Raw genomic sequence first — 21,742 nt, 5'->3', positions numbered from 1 at the left:
TGCAGCTTTATGGTCCCTAAATAAAAAACAGCACTTCAGTTACTTTGCTTCACGGCTTTGCTGCACTGCCCCAGTTTACTTTTTTCTGTTTATTTATCATTGTGTGATTGCTGTCACAAAGACTGATGAGCCTGAATGTGAAGCTAAATACATTTAAATAAAAAAAGAGAGATGGCTCTTCCTAAGCTATAAAAATACAGCAAGGGAACAATGGTGTCCAAGCAACTGGGCAGCCTCCCTGCACAGGCAGAATATGGCATCTTATATGTCCGGCAAATCTGAAAGCTTCTGCACTGAAACAGACTGCAGTCACAGCGCTGCTGCATATTCTGTCCAAATGGAGGTTCACCGTGATTCTGATGACTGAAAGAAGCTGCTGGGATGGGCAGGTGGAATGTATTGGTGGGCACCCAACAAGATGGCTCTGAGTTTGTCCCCAGGGTTTGCATACTCACCCACAAGGCCTGTATGTGAACACAATAAAGCTCTCCTCATCGGTTCTCTCCACAAAGGTGACGCAGGTGAATTTTTCCCAGTGTCTCATGGCTTGTTTAAATATGGCTCTTTGGGTACCTGAAGGGAGAAAACAAAACACTCTGTAACAACTCAAGTAGAAGGCAGCAGGGCACACATTATCACGCGCTAACCAGTAGACATTTTCTTCTCCTTGACTAAACAAGTCAGAATGGCCGTTAAATGCACTTTTACATTGTTGGCAGTTTAATTGATGCTTTTATAAGGTACTATTTTCCGATAGGGGATCGCTAGCTCCCTAGTTGGAAAAAGTTCTTTATAATTGCGGCGTTTTTAGTAACCTGAAACTATATAGATATAATATTAAAAGGCGATATCCCTCCCATAGTGATATGGCGGTAAGAAATCACATAAGAGAAAATAACCTATGTTTCTTTACTGACGATTTATGTGGAATTATAAACGGAGGAAGCCAAAGGACAATACTTTTATCAAGGTGGGATCTCGATGTATACAGTTTGCCATTATCCGTCGCTGTGCTGAAAGGGTTTTCAGGACAGATGATGTAATCTTCCATCAGTCCATTGGCTTCAAGGCTTTCGGCTGCTGTCCAAGTCTTTTATACTGTTTCCTCCATGTGCAGGCCCTTACTTAAGTTCCAAACAAGGCAAGGGGAGGATTCAATTTCATCTTTAACATACAGAAATAGTACAATGCCCATTTTCGTAGTTGTACCTTTCTCTCTTCAAATGCTTGCCTAGCAGTTCTAAATGCTGAGAGCCCCTGTGTGCTAACTTTGGCCTGGCCTGTACATGTGAGTTGTTTTATAAAATATTTTTTTTGTACAGAGCACAGTGGCATTAAACTTATTATTCTGATTACATTCCACCCATTGTCACTGGATGTGTGACAAAAACAATACTTGAACGTCTTATCCACAAAGCAAAAGGTACTCGATCCCCCTTCACAGTGACATTAAACTTATTATTCTGATTACAGGTACTCCATATAAATCACAGATGTAGTAAATGTGTTTCTATATTTCTATATTGTGACAACTTAGCAGTTTACATAACAGGCTGAGGTCACATGGGTACTCGATGGGGTGGTCTGAACATATGAAAATAAAGCTGGCCCTGTGATTACAGTCATGTTCATTGACTTCTCTTGTGTCTGTAACCTTATCCAGCCCCTGTGTTTGGAAGATAAGCTCAAAGTGATGACCCCAAGTGTCCTGCATCATGGGCTGCCTACCTAACTGGAAGATGTCTGTGAGGCTTAAGGACTGTTTGTCAGAAACAAGGGGGCACCCAAGGGAACTGCCTAATCTACTTTCTCATCACACTTTACATAACTGACTTAAATGACAACACAAGTTTATGCCATGTACGATTCTGAGATGACTCCACTACACCAATAAAGGAGATGAGGAGTAGAAGGTGGTGGTGGAGGACTTGTTACGTAATGCAGGAAGATCCACCCGCAACTAATCACCACCAACCCACAGCAGTTAGTGACAGATGGAAGGTGTGCCAAGGAGCCTCTGAGAGCCGTTACAATAATGAGGAAACAAAAGGAGTTTGTATTCAGATCCATTCACTGCTCACTTTATTGTGTTATAAATTTCATTTGAAATGAATGAATCTGCCATTTTTCCCCCAACAAGTTACACTCAATAACTCGTAATGGCAAAATGAAAACACGTTTTCAGAAAGGTTTGAACAATACACATTTCCACTATGTGATGGTCCATCCCAGATGTCTCCAAGCCCAGAGAAGTCATTGCTGCTTCTGGACATGGTTAACATAAGGCTTTTTTTTTTGCACAGTAATAATATTGTGCTCAAAATACAGACTTCTAAAAATGATAATTAATCTACCCAAACACTGTTAAATATAAAAAAAAATTACCAAAAACTGAGAAAAATGCATTCATTTAAGAAAAAAAAAATAAAGTGTGTTCTCAACTGTAAAGGACAGCATGCAGAGACTGACATCCTGGCCGGGATTCAACAAGGACCCTTACCAGGCAGGGAGGCCAGTACAATGGAAGGACTTGGGGAGGGAGAGCAGGTCAGGTTGAGGAGCATGCACTGGTACAGCACGTTGCCACACCCACCATACGACGAAATAGCTCAGTATCCCAGATGGTAATCCCCCAGGCAGACACACGGTCCAGTCTCACCGTCCAGAAATGACCATCTACCTGTCGCAGCTGGATGTTATATGGGCATTCCCTTGGCAGGCAGGGTCCAGCCGGTCAGGTCCTCAATAATGAAGATCCTGTGAGCCACATCACCCTCAGGGAATTGCGCCACATGGCCTTAGTGCCGTAACTGATGCTCCATCACAATGCAGGTAATGTGCCTCATTCGGGACTCCATGAACAACACAAAGTCAAACCAGTGGTACCCAAGGACTCTCTGAAGAGACACAGTACCAAAAGAGTCCAGTCTTCATCTCAGGTCACTGGATAGCGTCCATGTCTCAACCATATAGCAAAACAGGAAGCACCAGCACTCTAAAGACTTGGACCTTCGTCCTTTCACAGACATATCAGGAGCACCACACACCCTTTTCCGGTGCCCTCATGACCCCTCATGCTCTCCCAATCCGTCTGTTGACTTCATAGGAAGAGTCACCAGAGACATGAATGTCACTGCCAAGGTAAGTAAACCTCTCGACGAAGTCGACACTCTCTCCACAGACAGACACACTGCTGATGGCTGTGCCTAAGAGGTCATTAAAGCCCTGGCTCTTGGTTTTTATCAGGACACTCACAAGCCCAGAAACTCAGACTCTTCGCTCAGTCTCTCGAGAGCCCCGATCAGAGTCTCCATTGATTCCACGATGAGCAATGATAAATATTTTCTCCCCCAATATGTGAGATGGCAACCTCCTTGGATCCACGCATGGATGCCTGCTGGGTATGCTGTAACCAGTAGTCCCATGAGGCAGCCCTGTTGGGTTTCGTGGAGGGCACCAGGGGAGGCTGAATTTATTCACAATCCCTACTTTTTGGGACATCTAATTGACCTGGAAGTGCTTTCATCAGACTATGCCCTAGCACCGGTACTACTCCCGGGTCTGCCATAAAACAGTCCACACAACCTCAAGTTAGAGTCTGGTGGAAGAGGATAAAGCTTGCCTGGGAGTTGTGAAGAATTATATTACTATTGAGACTTTGCTGAAACCTCTTACAAGTATTTTTGTATAATAAATTCATGTGTTTGCACCCGGGACTTGTCTCTGTGCAGTTGTGTTTGGGCTGCTGCAACACCCCATTCTGGTCACTACAAGTCATGACAGTCTTCGGGACTGCTGCTTGAACATGATGCAGCCATGTTGACTTGTTTGGTCTCCATCACACTGGAGTATACCAGCTCATCGACCCCACAGAGTTACCTCATAAGCTTTTGTCAGAGCTGAAACTGAGGGGTTCACGGCTGAAAGGTGTGCTTATTATTTGTCAGGATGGCAATAAGAGGATGGGAGGGTATTGGGGCCTGTTGACTGTTAACAGAAGCTCTTTAAGAAGATTTTGGGATTAAACCAAAACAGTGACTTAATTAAATTGAGAAGTCAAACATTAAAGAAATAGATGATATCCTTCTAAAAGCAATATAACTTAAAAATGTGGTACATAAACCAGGCTTAATTTATCATCACAAAAAAAAAATCACATTGAGCTTTCAAATTTGACAAAATAGGTGTTATGAACAAGGAACCACATATGAGTGTCCAAAAAGGACAATTACAATAACAAGATCAGGCGTTTGTATGGTAGGAATGGGAGTAGACAACATCCAAGTCAAAAACTAGGCAAAGGGTCCAGAGTACCAGAGGAATTGGGCAAGAATGACTGTCAGAACGAAAGGTGCTAAACCGGAGTCACAGTCCAAAAAAAAAAAAAAAGAAAAGGACTCAAAACCAAAAGATCCCATCATTATCTTGTGAAAACAACCCCAACTACCTCTAAGAAAGACTGTTCTTAGTAATGAGTTCCACAACTAGGATGCCAGGGGATGTGTGCCACCATCTTACAGAGCATGTACGGCCGGGTTTATACTTCACGCGACACGGCGTATGCTGCAGCGGACGCTCCTGCTGCACAAGCATTTTACTGTTTATACTTGTGCGCGTATTTTACGGAAATCTGGAGGAATCCACCAGGTGGCAGTGTGAGATATCATCACGGTAAGAACAGGTTTGGCTTCGCTGTGTTGTGAATTGCCTGGAACGCCCATTAAATTCCGATGACACCTTACCACAATATCTCTGAAAAGGATGTTTAATGATTAAATCCATCAATCCAGGGATTTGTCCATTCCAGCTAGCATTGGGTGCGAGGCTGAAACAATCCCTGGACGGGCATCAGCTCATCGCAAAGGTGAATACAAGCACTCACATACACGTTGGCGTCATTTCAGTGTCACCAAATCTGCATATCTTTGGAAGGAAACCGGAGCTCACTGTGGAAACCCAACAGGAAAACATGTACACTCCAGGCAGGGAATACCAGCGACATGAATCCCTGCGAGACAGCAGTGCTACCGCTCTGCCACTGTGTCACCCCATGTGTGTAATTATTAACAGTATTCATTATTTAAACAAAATTAACGATTTATCTTTAAAATGAAACATACATACTTTAATGCATTTCATTATGAAAGTGATATCAAGTATAAATCTAAAGATTCTAAATGTGCAGAGAGTTGGAATATCATACATTTAATGTGTTCTGTGTGGCGATCTATTGCTGTTTGCTGTCAGCTCTGGAGGAAGCCATACAAAAAAAAGACGGCACAGAAGACAGTATGTGAGACTTTTAAAATGTATCATGTCATTACGATCGGGAATATGTGACGCTTGATTATAAAAGCACCACGAATGTACTTGTATGTCGGCATTTTGCTTCACCACATCGAACCGTTCATTAAACATTGAAGCGCACACATCGATCTCGTAGGATCCTCAAAGCTGCTTTCTGTCACATGTAGATAGTAAACAGAGACTTTGACGTCACATTCCAACTTTTAGCACACTGCGCCCCCCGATTTTTTGCTGGTACTGCAACTCGCACACGCATCACGTTTATTTCTGATGACCTGCTCAGAGGACACGTCAAATGAACGTTGGGAACGCGTGGCAGCCATGATGCGGGCGTGTACGCGTTCTGAGCGTGAAGTATAAACGTTCCCTAAGTGTTGTACTCCAGCCAGGATTCCTATACCCTGCAGTTCAAATCCTTCTTTCATGTCCTTTTTGTACATTTTTTTATGTTAATGATACTTTCATTAATTATTTGCATTATTCCTTGTTTTTCATTTTGTCTCTAAGGCTTTGTTATGTGCCTTGTTATGTGTTTTGTTAGTGGTTTCCGAGGAGGAGGGACCACCTACCCATCACCACCAGGGACTTTTCTCTGACAGGGTTTCCGAAAGATCACTTTGAAAGTGATAAACTACTCAGGATATAACTGGAACATCTGAGGTCATATCAAAGTGGTATCACTTCTTCTTGGTTTATAGCTGGGTTACACAAAACATACTTGCTTTCTGTGTTTCGAGCACTCGTGAGGACGGCAACCATTACAAAGTGAAACAGCGGCCTCCCAGAGCTGAGCAAACTGTTGGCTGGTACAATATGCAGCATAAATCACTGGTAGATCCACTCAAAGTATTCCTTCCACCGTTTCACATTAAACTGGGCCTCATGAAACATTTTGCAGTAGCAATTGATCATGGTGGAACTGTCTTTTGGGATCTTAAGGAGGAGTTTGAAGCCAAAAAAGCTGATAAAAAAATGCAAGCTAGAATTTTTAATGGACCTGCAATCTACCAATTGATTTGGGATACCACATTCAAAGCAAAACTCAGCCCACTTGAACTTGCTGCTTGGGATGCATTTGATGAATGGACAAAAATGATGGGACTCTTAACCTAATATTGTGTTGTACAACCTTTAGAGCCTTCAATCACTGCACACAAGCGATTCCTAGAGCTCGTCATGAGATGTCTGCTCCTGTCCACAGGTCGTTCAGCCCACTGAGCAGACTACTCCAGCTGGGTCAGGTCTGAAGGGGGTCTCCTCCAGACTGCATGTTTCAGTACTTTCCATAGATGGTTGATAGGACACAAATCAGGGCCACTTCAGAACAGTCCAATGTTTTGTTCTTAGCCATTCTTGGGTGCTTTTCGTTAAATGTTTTGGCTCCTTATCCTGTTGGAGGATCTATAAACGGTGACTGACACAGAGCTTTGTGACATTGGGAAGGACGTTTTGCTCCAGAATGTCTTGATAGCCTTGATATTTCATTGTTCCCTGCACAGACTTGAGGCCACTCCAGGTGTCAGATGCAGCAAAGCAGTCCTAAAACATCAACAAGCCTCCTCCATGTCTCACAATAGGTCTGGTGTTCTTTTCTTTGAAAGCTTCATTTTCTCATCTGTGGACACAGAGCTGATGTGACTTGCCATAAAGCTCCAGTTTTCTCTCCTCTGTCCAAAGCACATTCTCCTAGAAGCACTGTGGCTTGGCAATATGCATTTTAGGAAATTCCAGTCTGGCTTTTTATGTGTTTCTTTTAACAATGGAGTCCTGCTGGGTCTTCTTCCATTGAGCCCACTGTCAGTCAAAAATTGACGGATGGTGTGATTAGATGCTGGAACTTGACCTTGGAATTCAGCTTGTATCTCTTTGGAAGATGTCCTTGGCTTTTTGTCTGCTATTCTCCCTGTCCTTCTGCCCATTTTGGGGTCGATTTTCCACTTGCGGCCACATCCAAGGAGGTTGGCTACAGTCCCAATGAACCTTAAACTTCATAATAATATTTGCAGCTGTTGTCACAGGAACATCAAGCTGCTTGGAGATGGTCTTCTAGGCTTCACCTATGACATGTTTGTCTAGAATTTTCCTTCTGATCCCCTCAGTCAACTCTCTATTTTGTTTTCTCTGGTCCATGTTCAGTGTGGGACACATGATGACACCAAAGAGCAGAGTGACGACTTGTCTCCATTTAAAGAGGCTGAATGACTGATTGGACGATTGAAGACATGTGGGATATGAACTCAAGTAAACAGCTAGTTTGAAAAAATCACTCAAATCAATTATTTAGGATCTTTTCTAGGGGTCCCAACAAATGTGCCCAGGCCATTTTAGAAAATCTTTGTAGAATATGCAATACTTGATCTCTTGTCACACTTGCTTTGCTTTACTCGATGACATACCAAAGACTTGCAGGTATATGTTGGGACAATCGCTTTTCATTCATCACTGTTCGGAGGCCATATAGCACTTTGTCAATGGGCTGTAAGGGTCAAAACAAATTTCTCCACATCTGTATATTAACTATTACAAAACAAAAATAAGAACAAAATCCCATGTGACACATAGAAAGTGCTAAAATAATCAAACAGTAGGATAGCACTGCAAGGAGGAAAGGACGTTTGCCAAACACTGTATATGACCCCAATCTCTGCAATGACCCAGCACTATTTGAGCCTTTCTGGTGAGTGTATCTAAGAGTCGGCTGCACTTGACACATCTCTACATAAACTACAGAGGAACTGCAACCTTTACTGACCTGTGAAGTTTCCTCCAATAACGTACGGTATAACTCCACCAGGCCATATTCTCTCCTGACGGGAGGTGGCGGCTCTTCGTACTCTGCTATTTGGTCGGCTGGAGTTCAGGGTGCTGTTTTCAGCAGTTGTCCTCTTCAGTTGAGTATTTAATGTGGGCTTTGATTTCAGTCCTGGAAAATAAAACAGGAGCTGATTAACTGTAATAAAATATTTTACATATTGAAGCCTTCAAACTTTACAGTCACCTGATATTGAGCAGCCATTATTTGAGTTAGATAACGTACCTCAAGTTTTATCAGGCAATGTGAGGTGGCGGCATAACAAATGCCAGCCAAAGACAAAAAAGAGACTTGAACTCACAACACATCTGCAGTTTGGCACTCAAGCATGTCTTTCATCTTCAAATTGCCCCCATCATTTCTGAACATATTTGATCTCCTCTATGTAGCATTTATGGCACCTTAACTTCTTAAAGTGTGACTGTTGGAGAAGGGCCTGTATCCAGAGGCAGGAATCATTTCAAAAGCCTGGTGCTGCAACCTGGCAGGCTAAGACGTCAATCTGTAGCAGGCATTTTGAACACATCCTCACTGTGGCCAGGGTGGGATCTGCCCCATCAGCCTGCTTTGCCAGTGACTTATTACAATGGAAAATGATAAAACTCTAATAAATCATATAATTAATAAATAAATAAAAAGTTGAGTATGCCGATTGCAGATCTTAACACAGTATTTGCCTAGCACAGCGATTTTCAACCGGTGTGCCGCAAGAGTTTTTAAAAGAAATTAATTAAAGACTTCTTTAAATAAATACGATGTAAAAGAGGTCTATGACGCAAATGTTATACCATTTTATATGATTTATATATCATTTTAATAATATACATATGCTGTAAGTGAAATATAAAGCAATAAATGTATAATTTCATGCATTTATAACCAGTTTACGTGTCTCAACTTGTCAAAAATTTGTATACTAAAAATTATTTCATATAATCCATTTATATGAACATTTACTTCAATAATATACAAATTATGTTTATGTTGCATATGTAATTATTCCAATGAACGTGTCTAATTGTTGAGCACATCTAGTGTCCCTATTTATCTCCCACTACTCCACGGTTGAATTTGATCATGCATGATAGATAGATAGATAGATAGATAGATAGATAGATAGATAGATAGATAGATAGATAGATAGATAGATAGATAGATACTTTATTAATCCCAAGGGGAAATTCACATACTCCAGCAGCACCTTACTGATACAAAAAACAATATTAAATTAAAGATTGATAATAATGCAGGTAAAAACAGACAATAACTTTGTATAATGTTAATGTTTACACCCCCGGGTGGAATTGAAGAGTCGCATAGTTTGGTGGAGGAACGATCTCCTCAGTCTGTCAGTGGAGCAGGACGGTGACAGCAGTCTGTCGCTGAAGCTGCTCTTCTATCTGGAGAGGATCCTGTTCAGTGGATGCAGTGGATTCTCCATGATTGACAGGAGTCTGCTCAGCGCCCGTCACACTGCCACAGATGTCAAACTGTCTAGCTCCATGCCAACAATAGAGCCTGCCTTCCTCACCAGTTTGTCCAGGTGTGAGGCATCTTTCTTCTTAATGCTGCCTCCCCAGCACACCACCGTGTAGAAGAGGGCGCTCGCCACAACCATCTGATAGAACATGTGCAGCATCTTATTGCAGATGTTGAAGGACATCTATACATGTAGTATAATAATAATAACAATAATCTTTACATTTATATAGTGTTTTTCTCACTACTCAAAGCACTTTGCAAAAATCACACAGGGAAGACCCGAGACACAAACCTGTGATTGCCTGAATGTGAAGCTGCAGCGCTACAGTACCACCTGCTCATAATACAAATAAATGGTGAGGAAGGCAGGCTCTATTGTAGGCATGGAGCTGGACAGTTTGACATCTGAGGCAGAGCGATGAGCGCTGAGCAGGCTCCTGTCAATAATGGAGAATCCACTGCATCCACTGAACAGGATCATCTCCAGACAGAGGAGCAGCTTCAGCAACAGACTGCTGTCACCGTCCTGCTTCACTGACAGACTGAGGAGATCGTTCCTCCACCACACTATGCGACTCTTCAATTCCACCCTTTGGGGGGGTAAACGTTAAAATTATACAAAGTTATTGTCCGTCTGTATACCTGCATTGTTATCACTCTTTAATTTAATATTGTTCTTTATCAGTATGCTGCTGCTGGAGTATGTGAATTTCCCCTTGGGATTAATAAAGTATCTATCTATAGAAATGCACCTGATAAATTTGACTATTATTTTTTTTTCATTACAAAGTATCAGTTTAAACTATAAGTAGTTTCAAAAAGATGTTTTAAAAAGACACTTTGGAGCAGAAGGTTAGGTAATTACTACTAATCAATATTATACCTATTTTTTTGTTATACACGCATGCATAAGGTCAGCAGCACAAAATCCTTGGGTGTCCACATCACTAAAGATCTCCCCTGGACTCTCAATGCCACACAACAGACCAAGAAAGCTCAGCAGAGGTTGCCATTCCTTAGGTGAGTACGAATCCCCCCTCCAGACCTCACCACCTTCTACCGGGCCCCTACTCAGTACATCCTGATGAGCTGCATTACATCTCGCTATGGAAATTGCCGTGTGTTGGACAGGAAGAAGATGTGTGACGAGGATGCCTGAAGGGGTTATCGGTGTTCCTCTCCCCTGCATTGAGGACATTTTTAAGGACAGATGCAAGAAGAAAGCCCTTTGCATTGTATCCTCCACATGAATTGTTTGATCTCTTGCTATCTGGTGGGAGATATCGCTCCATAAAATCAAGAACAGCCAGAATGTTAAATAACTTCTTTCCAGGGGCAATAAGTCTGCTATACTCTCTGTAACATGCACATAACAAGCCAGTTTTTTCACATGCTTATTTATTTTTGTCTGTGTTATTTAACTGATTATCTTACATTTTTACCTCAGGTATTGGCTGGACTTTGAGTACTTAGCACTGCCTTTGTATTGTTTAAATGTACTTTTTGTGGTTTTCCCTTTCTTGCACTTTTTCTGGTCTTGAGAAACACAATTTCATCCCAATGTATTTTAGATATGGCTGGAGTGACAAATAAGCTGAACTTGAAATTGATCACATCAGGACACATTTAGCCATTGCCTGTTGGGAACTGAAAGGTACCACACCTTCACAATACCCTGATTGTGACATAAACTTAGCCGACTACTACAAATGGGGATACAGTATCTGTTACTGTACCAATATGAATGGTCTCATGCTAGTGGCAGGTGTAGAAAAGAATATTCTTAACGTTGATGATTTGCATATATTTAAAGAGAATCATATGCATATATGAAAATAAGTAATATATATTAATGCACGCTAGTAGAGTAAGGTTAAATTATAAAAAGCTCTCACCTACCTATTTTATTATTTTCCTCTTTGCAGCTGTAAACCACCAATATCTTGCTGCTAAGCTTAAAAACTTAAGGACACTGTGTACTTTGGGAAGCCTAAACAGGCCATTGTTTTAAGAAATGCAGCTACTGAGGCCTTAACCATTAGAGAAAAACCAGACAGGCCATTTGCTTCCACTTGTAGCGGCTGGGCCTCTACCTCCCTGTCTGCCTGTCTGGACAGGTGATGACAAGTCAAGGAAAATGTAGTTTATAAGAAACAGTGTTATTGTTTAAGGGGCACAGATGCCCCAACCACTAGCCCAGTATGTGTGGGTTTGCCTGATTCCGACTTACTGGTTGGAATCAACTGATAAATAGGTTTTGGATACCTGCACAGGATAAGGAGCAGTGTTGGAAAGTTTCGATCAGATGACGAACATAGGGGAAGCTGATGGACATTAGGTAATGGTAAAGACCAGCCAAGTGGGTGTGATAAACAGGACAAAGCACTATTCTCATTAAGCTGAAGGTATTGGTGGAACTAATTAGAGGCAGGACTAAAGCTACAAGATGATTGGGATTCAGATGAGGATGAGTAATGAGTTCTATGATAAGAACTGTAATAAAAATATGGCTTGCCCATTTTTGGGCGCTCAATTTACTTGATTTGGGTCGGTGTATGTGTCCCGCAATAAAGTTCGATTCTGCTGCCTTCCTGAGACTCAGTGTGCCTTCCCTGAGCAGCGTGTGGTGGATCAGCGCAGACTATTCATAGACTCTGGCCATGCGAGCTTGAAAGCTGTCGTATTGCACAATGGTAATGAAAAACTTTCTGTTCCTATAAGCTTAGACATGAAAGAGATGTATGAATCAATGGAGCTCATTCTGAAAGCGAAACTACTTAGCACATGACTAGAACATTTGTGATGATCTGTGTGTGACATCACTTCTCCTTGGTTTACAGTTAGGGGACACAAAACATATGTGCTTTCTATGTTTGGAACAGTCGCAATGACAGCAACTAGTGATGTGTCAGTTTGTAGCAGTGCTACATGATTAACATCCTCTTAAATATATTCTGTACTGAGTCATGTCTTTTGTAGCGTTGTCCTGTTTACATGGTCTGTGTAAATATTGTCCCCCGGAAACAAAGGGGGAAGGATAACGCCATGGAACCGTGGTCCCTTGTGATAGTTTGTCCTGTCAATCCCATCATTTGCATCCGGGTCATTTACTACTTAAACAGGAAGACGAAAAGAAGGAAAAATCCCGTCTACTACACTGACACATCATCGCAGAGCTAAGAAAGAGCATTGATTGAATCACCTACACATTCCCCTGCTTGCCGTTTTCAACGCCAGACTTGACAACTTCACCATTACAACACAAAAACTCCGGGGTTCCGGATTACGCCGAGACACTGAGGATAAGAACAGTGAGACTGTTATTTGTCATTTGGGAGAGGAGCAAGCCATCATTTTCATCCGTGTATAATTGCCGTAGGACATCAATTACTATTCCTCCTCCGTTTAATCTTCTGGACTTTTATGCGCGTTTTGTGTTTCCGTGTGTCTTATTTGTGTCACGTTCAGTGTGGGGTCAAGGGAGGGTTTGTATTGTTTATTAGTTTTTTTTGCTGCACCTTCTTATTATTATATTCCACCAGTCACTTTCGGGGTTGGGGGTGATGTGGGAGCTTTGGAGGGAGTGAATTATATATTGTTCTGTTTTGTTTCTTATCACTATTAATATACATACACGTTATTATTTTACAAACTGTTTGCTTTATGATTATTTAACTGTCAATTGGGGAAGTTTATTTGGAAGAAGTATGGCTTGTCGGGTCCAACGTTCGGATCTTGGTGGTGTAGCTGCCTTTCAGTTTGAGTGGATCGGCCATTACAAGTTTTCATTGCACAAGGCTTGATTGGTGGTCAGTAAATTGGCCGATAAAAAAACAATTTTTTTAGTATCTGCTTTTCAAAGCTTTATGGTAATTCAGTTGCTGTGCTCCTTTATGCAAGGTATTACAGAAGTTGAGTTAGCACACATCTTTTTGCCATGAACTTTCTGTAAACAGAGAGCAGCAAGGCAGACTTGACCAGAGAGTGAGAAGGTTGGGTATTAGCCTTTACATTTAAAAATGTGGAGTAATCAACGGAGAAAAGGTGCAATTAGACAAATGGCAAGAAAAGTTACTTTAATGAATTCAGACATTTTCATTACCTCACCTTTAAGATTCTGACACGATAGACAAAATCTGACTTCAGGTGTGGAATCAGCCCACTTGCTTTAATATCGGACACATGGACTCCATGTGGTTCATTGTTAGAGCACACACAAGCATTTACGGGAAGTCGCACTTCTATATACAAACAGGGGGTCCCCAGGCCCACAGGTGTCTCCAGATGGCCTCACTCCACATAGAGCTAACTTCTAAATAGTTAATGTTTCAGTGCTTCATGCAGTGCTTTATTTTGCACTGTTTGACTATATACAGAGACCTATGTCTTTATGCACTTTGAAAGTACTTACATGTAATGGATTTTGACTGACTGACCGTTTTAAAATTCCACTCCTAAATGAATGGAGCTGTGACAAATCAAAACAGAACATGAAAATTAGTAATAAAACTCTGCTGAAAGGGTTTACGGTTGTTTTCTGTATGTTCTTTCAGGATTAAGTGTGTCTCTAAGTGCGTAATTAAGCAATTAATAATTATTTTAGGGTTCACTCCACTTCTTTTAAACCAAGGTTTGTTAAATTTGTTTTTGTCGTGATGCAATCTTGGTCTTTTTTAGTGTCTCTGAGACCCATTCCTTGTTGAATGTCTCGATGATCGTCAGTGCCCCCCTTGAAGAATGGTGGATGATTGTCAGAGCCCCCCTTTGGAGAATCATGGATGACTTTCAGTGGGGAGGAAGGTAAACGGTGATGATCTTCAGAGCAGAGTAGATTGCTTAATCAACATAGGGCAACCCATCGCAACCTGTGACCAATTTTGAGTCACAACCCATAGTTTAAGAAACCCTGATTTAAACTTAAAAGTAAACAACCTATTCTTTTTCTTTTTATTGCTCGCTAGCTGAAATACCTGGTGTTGCCCTGGAGAAAAATAAAGTTTTTTTTTAATTGTTTGAGAAAAATATAATAAAAAAAAAAACAGAACTTTAAAAACAAAAATAAATTAACAATGAAGACTCACTAATGAGCTTGTATTGTTTACTGAAGTGCGTTGTTATATGCAGTGTTTTTAGTTTTTCTACCTTTAGCCAATATATAAAGGTTCTTAGGACTTCCCACCCTTGAATATGCCACATAAAGTTGTCCATGTGAGAAACAGGCTATGTCCAAATTAATTCCAGCAATTAAATTAATATTATTATTAGGTTGATTTAGTTCTATTACCACTACAACATTGTTACAATAAGAATAATGCAAGATGAAAATATAGTTAACAAAAACAAACATTAAACGACAAACAAATACAGTGCATCCGGAAAGTATTCAAAGCGCATCACTTTTTCTACATTTTGTTATGTTACAGCCTTATTCCAAAATGGATTAAATTCATTTCTTTACTCAGAATTCTACACACAACACCCCATAATGACAACGTGAAAAAAGTTTACTTGAGGTTTTTGCAAATTTATTAAAAATAAAAAAAACTGAGAAGTCCCATGTACATAAGTATTCACAGCCTTTGCTCAATACTTTGTCAATGCCCCTTTGGCAGCAATTACAGCCTCAAGTCTTTTTGAATATGATGCCACAAGCTTGGCACACCTATCCTTGGCCAGTTTCGCCCATTCCTCTTTACAGCACCTCTCAAGCTCCATCAGGTTGGATGGAAAGCGTCGGTGCACAGCCATTTTAAGATCTCTCCAGAGATGTTCAATCAGATTCAAGTCTGGGCTCTGGCTGGGCCACTCAAGGACATTCACAGAGTTGTCCTGAAGCCACTCCTTTGATATCTTGGCTGTGTGCTGAGGGTTGTTGTCCTGCTGAAAGATGAACCGTCGCCCCAGTCTGAGGTCAAGAGCGCTCTGGAGCAGGTTTTCATCCAGGATGTTTCTGTACATTATTGCAGTCATCTTTCCCTTTACCCTGAATAGTCTCCCAGTTCCTGCCGCTGAAAAACATCCCCACAGCATGATGCTACCACCACCATGCTTCACTGTAGGGATGGTATTGGCCTGGTGATGAGCGGTGCCTGGTTTCCTCCAAACGTGACGCCTGGCATTCACACCAAAGAGTTCAATCTTTGTCTCATCAGACCAGAGAATTTTCTTTCTCATGGTCTGAGAGTCCTTCAGGTGCCTTTTGGCAAACTCCAGGTGGGCTGCCATGTGCCTTTTACTAAGGAGTGGCTTCCGTCTTGCCACTCTACCATACAGGCCTGATTGGTGGATTGCTGCAGCGATGGTTGTCCTTCTGGAAGGTTCTCCTCTCTCCACAGAGGACCTCTGGAGCTCTGACAGAGTGACCATTGGGTTCTTAGTCACCTCCCTGACTAAGGCCTTTCTCCCCCGATCACTCAGTTTAGATGGCCGGCCAGCTCTAGGAAAAGTCCTGGGGCCTCATGTATAACGCCGTGCGTAGAACTCGCACTATAACATGGCGTAAGCACAAAAGCGGGAATGTGCATATGCACAGAAAAATCCAGATGCAGGAATCTGTATGTATGCAAACTTTCACGTTCTTCCACTACATAAATCCCGATCAGCGCTATAAGTAATGCACGTGCACGCGCCTTCTGTCCTGCCCCAACTCCTCCCAGAATTACGCCTCTTTGAATATGCAAATCAATATAAATAGCCTTCTGTGAAAAGACAATGGGAAAAGCACAGGGGAAAATATAAGAATTTCAGCGAATACCAAGTGAAGGCAAAGGAAAAACGTACTATTTGTTGGTTTAAACAGTGGCAAATCAACAAAAGGAAGTTGATCGAGTGACAGAGTGTCAGAGAAACTCGAAAGCTCAAGTTCACAAAGTCGCACAGTGCCCGAAATAAAAAAGAAATCACATATCAAAGTCGCCATGAAAAGGCGAGTCGTAGCCCACCGTCTGAGTGTCATATGAAAGCTCATTAGGGTACAGACAAAAATAAATAGGCACACAGTGTGAAAAAAGCACGAAATGTCAACTTTAATCTCGAAATTTCCACTTTAATCACGTAGTTTATTTTGCCATTAAAGTAGAACATCATAAACTTCATCTTAAAATCGTTTAATTTACTAGTTTCTCAAATCCTATTGTAACTAAAGTAGCACGTTAAATGCTTTGTTCTGTATTTAATCTTCTTTGTGCTCTACATGTGTGAATCACTACCTGCTTCTTAAACGGGCTTTCACTTTCTCCGACAGGACACATAATCCATTACATTCGTGATATTACAGCTCTCTGAATAATTAAAATACTGAGATGTATACGTGATCTTTTTCATGATGATAGGAATGAAAGCATGTTATTAAACATGGGAACACGGTGGCGCAGTGCTTGTTCATGTCTCACGCAAGAGGCTTGCTGCGCAATGCGCGACCTTCGATGAAATAATTTATTACAGAATTACAGAAGCCTTTTTCAAACGTACTAATAACCTCCAATTCCTGTCCTTACTTTTCTTTCTCCAAATACCCAATCGCCACACAATCAGCTATGTAATAGAAGTGAAGCCATCTGTAAGCTTAGAATGCCGATTCTTCAAAACTTTTAAGGAACATTGAAATGTCTTCGTAGTACATGTTTAATTATTCTATCCGTCTATCCTTCCAGTGTCGCTTCAGCACCAGCAAGAATACAACGTAATGCAGGAACAATCCCTGAACTAGCTAGTGCTGCGGCACCGTATCCTCACATGTTTAATTATTAACAATACAGATTATTTAAATGAAGTTAAAGTATTATACAGATAAAACTAACAGTTCTACAAGGAGCACTTGATGGACTGATTGAGTGCGTTTAGAGTTCTTGGGATGAAACTTTTTCTAAACCGCAAAGTCCGTACAGGGAAGTCTCTGAAGCGTTTTGCCGTGACTGAGGCAGCGTCTGCTTCATGCTGTATACCGATAATTCTCTTTCCAATCAGCTGCTGCTGTGATTCCCCACTCAGATACAGTGATATAAATACTCCGAGTGGTGCAGTGAGAGTAATATGGAAAAAGATGATCTGCTGTGGCAACCCTTAACGGGAGCAGCTGAAAGAAGAAGAAGATGCAGTGAGAGTAACAACGCTAAAGCAGTTATGATATTTGGAATACTATGGCTATTCCCGGACCATTATATTGCTGCAGGTTAATTACAATCAGATGCATTACACTAATAAACAATATGCAGTTAGTTTCAGTGTATTTATAAAGCCGGGTCAGGAACGTGGATCTAAGAAAGAAAGGGTGACCACACAGGAACAGTAGCACTGCTTTGGCGCTGGGTGCCGCCAGTCTGCAAAACCGAGTGGAGAAATTGCGTACGGCAGGGTATGAGGTACCGTGGAAATGTGCATGGCTTTACACCAAGTTTAGGTTTTATACATCGCGATTTGAGCGTGGAAACGTTTGAACGCAACATTTCTGTGCATACGCACCGTTTATACATGAGGCCCCTGGTGGCTTCGAACTTCTTCCACTTACGGATGATGGAGGCCACTGTGATCATTGGGACCTTCAAAGCAGCAGAAATTTTTCTGTAACCTTCCCCAGATTTGTGCCTCGAGACAATCCTGTCTCTGAGGTCTACAGACAATTCCTTTGACTTCATGCTTGGTTTGTGCTCTGACATGAACTGTCAACTGTGGGACCTTCTATAGACAGGTGTGTGCCTTTCCAAATCATGTCCAATCAACTGAATTTACCACAGGTGGACTCCAATTAAGCTGCAGAAACATCTCAAGGATGATCAGGGAAAACAGGATGCACCTGAGCTCAATTTTGAGCTTCTTGGCAAAGGCTGTGAGTATTTATGTACATGTGCTTTCTCAATTTTTTTATTTTTAATAAATTTGCAAAAATCTCAAATAAACTTTTTTCACGTTGTTATTATGGGGTGTTGTGTGTAGAATTCTGAGGAAAAAAATGAATTTAATCCATTTTGGAATAAGGCTGTAACATAACAAAATGTGGAAAAAGTGATGCGCTGTGAATACATTCCAGATGCATTGTATCTCAAGTGTTTTGCTGAGCGTTCTCGTGTTTTCTGTTTTGTTCTTCTTAAAGCCCTAAGATGCCGCCCAAAAGTCCTGCACCTTCTAATGCTTCTGGCAATGAACCTAAGCGCCAGAAGAAGTTTAAGACACTCCAGGAGAAGGTTGAACTACTGGATTTGCTCCGGGAACTAAAAAGTTATGCCGCAGTAGACACCTGAGGAGCTGTAAATCCTCTGCTTTGCTGTGTAGTCATTATCTTCATTACATACCTTCATCGTACTGCACAGCTAATTCATCATCTTCAATCAATATCATTCATTATTGGTGAGTACCCATACATTTCACTGTATTTTTATTAAATTAAATTATTATGTATTTACCCTACTTATACCAAAGAAAATGACAGCGCATACCAAAGAAAACGCACTTGCATGAATTACAGTATATATAACGGTAACAATGGTATTTAACATTCTAGCACTGCGGGAGACATAGCACTACAGTACTGTACAGGTTTATCTTTACATTCTTTTTTATAGGGTAATGTATTAAGCTGAGTTTGAAATGAAGATAAAGTGTTTTGGAGGTATATTTAAGGGTTTAAACTATAAAAATAGGCATTTTTTGACCACATCCAAAATTTGCGGTTTTTCACAATTCTCGGGTGCTCTAGGAATGTAACCCCAGAAAATTTTGGGGGTCGTCAATATATATCTACTCTATATAAAATCCTAAGCCTAAAAGTGCAACGGTGACGTTTTTATGTCACGTTTTATGTCACGCTTTAAATCTGGCTTATTTTAAAACCTACATATATACGTTTGGTATAATTCTTTTCAGATTTTATCAAACTTTAATGTGATGTTGTTAGATTTTCAGATTCTTATTCCGTTTTTAAATTATAAACCAAAAAATATCAAGAACTCACGTCCTGCGAGAATAGACTTTGTACCAAGAGATTTAACCACGCCGGGGCTGGAAATAAAAGACAATGAGTAAATAATAATAATAATAATAATAATTGTTTGAATTTATATAGCGCTTTTCTCACTACTCAAAGCGCTCAGCAATTGCAGGTTAAGGACCTTGCTGAAGGGCCCAACAGAGCAGAATCCCTTTTGGCATTTACGGGATTTGAACCGGCAACCTTCCGATTGCCAGTGCAGATCCCTAACCTCAGAGCCACCACTCCGCCCAAATGACAAAGACAGCTGCTGCACAGGCTTTTAAATGTTCGAAGTGCCACACAAGATGCAGATCACACGGCATGGCAGCAGCAAGCCAGCAACTGATTGAGCAAAGAGTAGGTAAAAATAAAAACTATTTGTTTCCCATTGTATCACCATTTAAGGGGGGGTTTCGGAGGAGAAATCGTGTCTCCTTGGGGTGCATTCAGCCCCCCTCTTCATAACGTGAGCGGCAGAGACGCGAAGTTGCTGGCAAGCGAAGCAAGCAGTAGGGATCCCCCTAATATATATATATATACACACACACATATATATATATATATATATATGTATATATATATATATATATATATATATATATATATATATATATATATATATATATCTATATCAGATGGTTACCTACCAGGTAATGCTTGGGGTTGGTAGGCCAGTTGGGCAAACATCTGCCACATCCTCTCATTTGCGATCTTCACCATGTCAAGTAAGCAAACCAGCCACCGTGGCTCAATGTCAGAGGCTTCACCTTAGGCACTGATGTCCAAGGTTCGATCCCCGTAAAAGGAAGCAAAATTGTGTACACCTGACGAGCCCCGATTAGGGTGAAACACGTGTTGTGTACTCTTCGTATTAATTGGCAGATACTGTATCACATATATGCAGTACTTTATATATAACAGTCACATTATTAAAAGCACTTAACAGATGAAATGAATAACACTGATCATCTCGTTACACTGGCACCTGTCAAGCAGTGGGGTATTTTAGGCAGCTACGCGATGTGTTAGAAGCAGGAAAGATCTGAGTGACTTTGATAAGAGCCAACTTGTGATAGCTAGACAACTGGATCACAGCAGGTCTTGTGGGTGTTCCCGCTATGCAGTGGTTAGTACCTGCCAAAAGTGATCCACGGAAGGACAACTAGTGAAATGACATGTGAGTCATGGGCACCCAAGGTTATTTAATGTGTGTGGGGAGCAAAGGCTATCCTGTCTGGTTTGATACTACAGAAGAGTGACTATAGCTCGAACTGCTGAAAAACTTAATGCTGCTCATGAGATAAAAGTGTCAGAACACACAATGCATCACAGCTTGCTGTGTAGCTGCAGACCATTGTCTACCACTGAAAGCACCTACAATGGACATGTGAGCATCAGAATTGGACCAAAGAACAATGAAAGAAGGTGAATCATATATTCTTTTAGATAATGTGGATGGCCAGATGAGTGTGCGTCATTGATGAGATGGCAACAGGATCTACTATTGGAAGAAGGCAAGCAGGCAGAAGCAGTACAAGGGTCTGGGATACGTACTGCTGGGAAACCTTGGGTCCTGGCACTCATTGTTGATGTTACTCTGATGTGTACCACCTGCCTTCTCATTGCTGAAGCTTTTGGGTATCAAAAACAAGAAACTAACACAGAGTGGCAAAAGACTAAAAAGACAAGAAAGAAAGGAGAGAAGGAGAACTGCAGGGACACAAGGAGGGAAACTTTACAGCCTGTAGCTGTAGACAAGATCTGGATAACAGATGATTGGTGGGGATCCACGTAGAAAATGCTAAATAATACTAATCAAGGATGAATGCCTTCACTGCAGCAGAGCAGGAGGCTTACCGGCACTGCGTCCGGGAAACATCTGACATACCTCACAATAACCTCAGTTTGTCATTCTGAAACCACAACCTTAGCTGCTTTGAAGTGGACGCGTTCAGTAAAGTTGGAAGCTTTCATTTCACATTTGATCCGATGCCTCCACTTGAAAGCCACCGTGGGGGGAAACTTCTTTATTATTTATAAATACAGCTTCACTTAACAACTTGTGTTTTCATGGCAAATGAATACAAAACATACATTTAAAAAAATAACCGAAAATATTCTTTAACTGGAAACCAGTGCAGCAAAGTAGCATGTGGAGCTAGCCAGTCAGAACCTTT

The 21,742-nt window shown here is 41.2% G+C and overlaps 1 protein-coding gene across 3 annotated transcripts in view; it reads right to left on the bottom strand.

The window, feature by feature from the left end:
- LOC114647313 (tolloid-like protein 2) overlaps nt 1-21,742 on the bottom strand; it is a 339,436-nt gene that overhangs the window by 98,235 nt on the left and 219,459 nt on the right. For all 3 annotated transcript variants that reach the window (XM_051923412.1, XM_028796002.2, XM_051923413.1), the window contains 2 exons: nt 8,060-8,230; nt 456-573 (listed from right to left, as the gene is read on the bottom strand). In XM_051923412.1, the coding sequence (XP_051779372.1) occupies nt 456-573; nt 8,060-8,230 (289 nt within the window). The remainder of the gene's footprint in view (nt 1-455; nt 574-8,059; nt 8,231-21,742) is intronic.

This window comes from Erpetoichthys calabaricus, chromosome 2 (assembly GCF_900747795.2).
Source record: "Erpetoichthys calabaricus chromosome 2, fErpCal1.3, whole genome shotgun sequence".
Taxonomy (NCBI): domain Eukaryota; kingdom Metazoa; phylum Chordata; class Cladistia; order Polypteriformes; family Polypteridae; genus Erpetoichthys; species Erpetoichthys calabaricus.
This window is presented reverse-complemented; position numbering and strand designations above follow the sequence as displayed.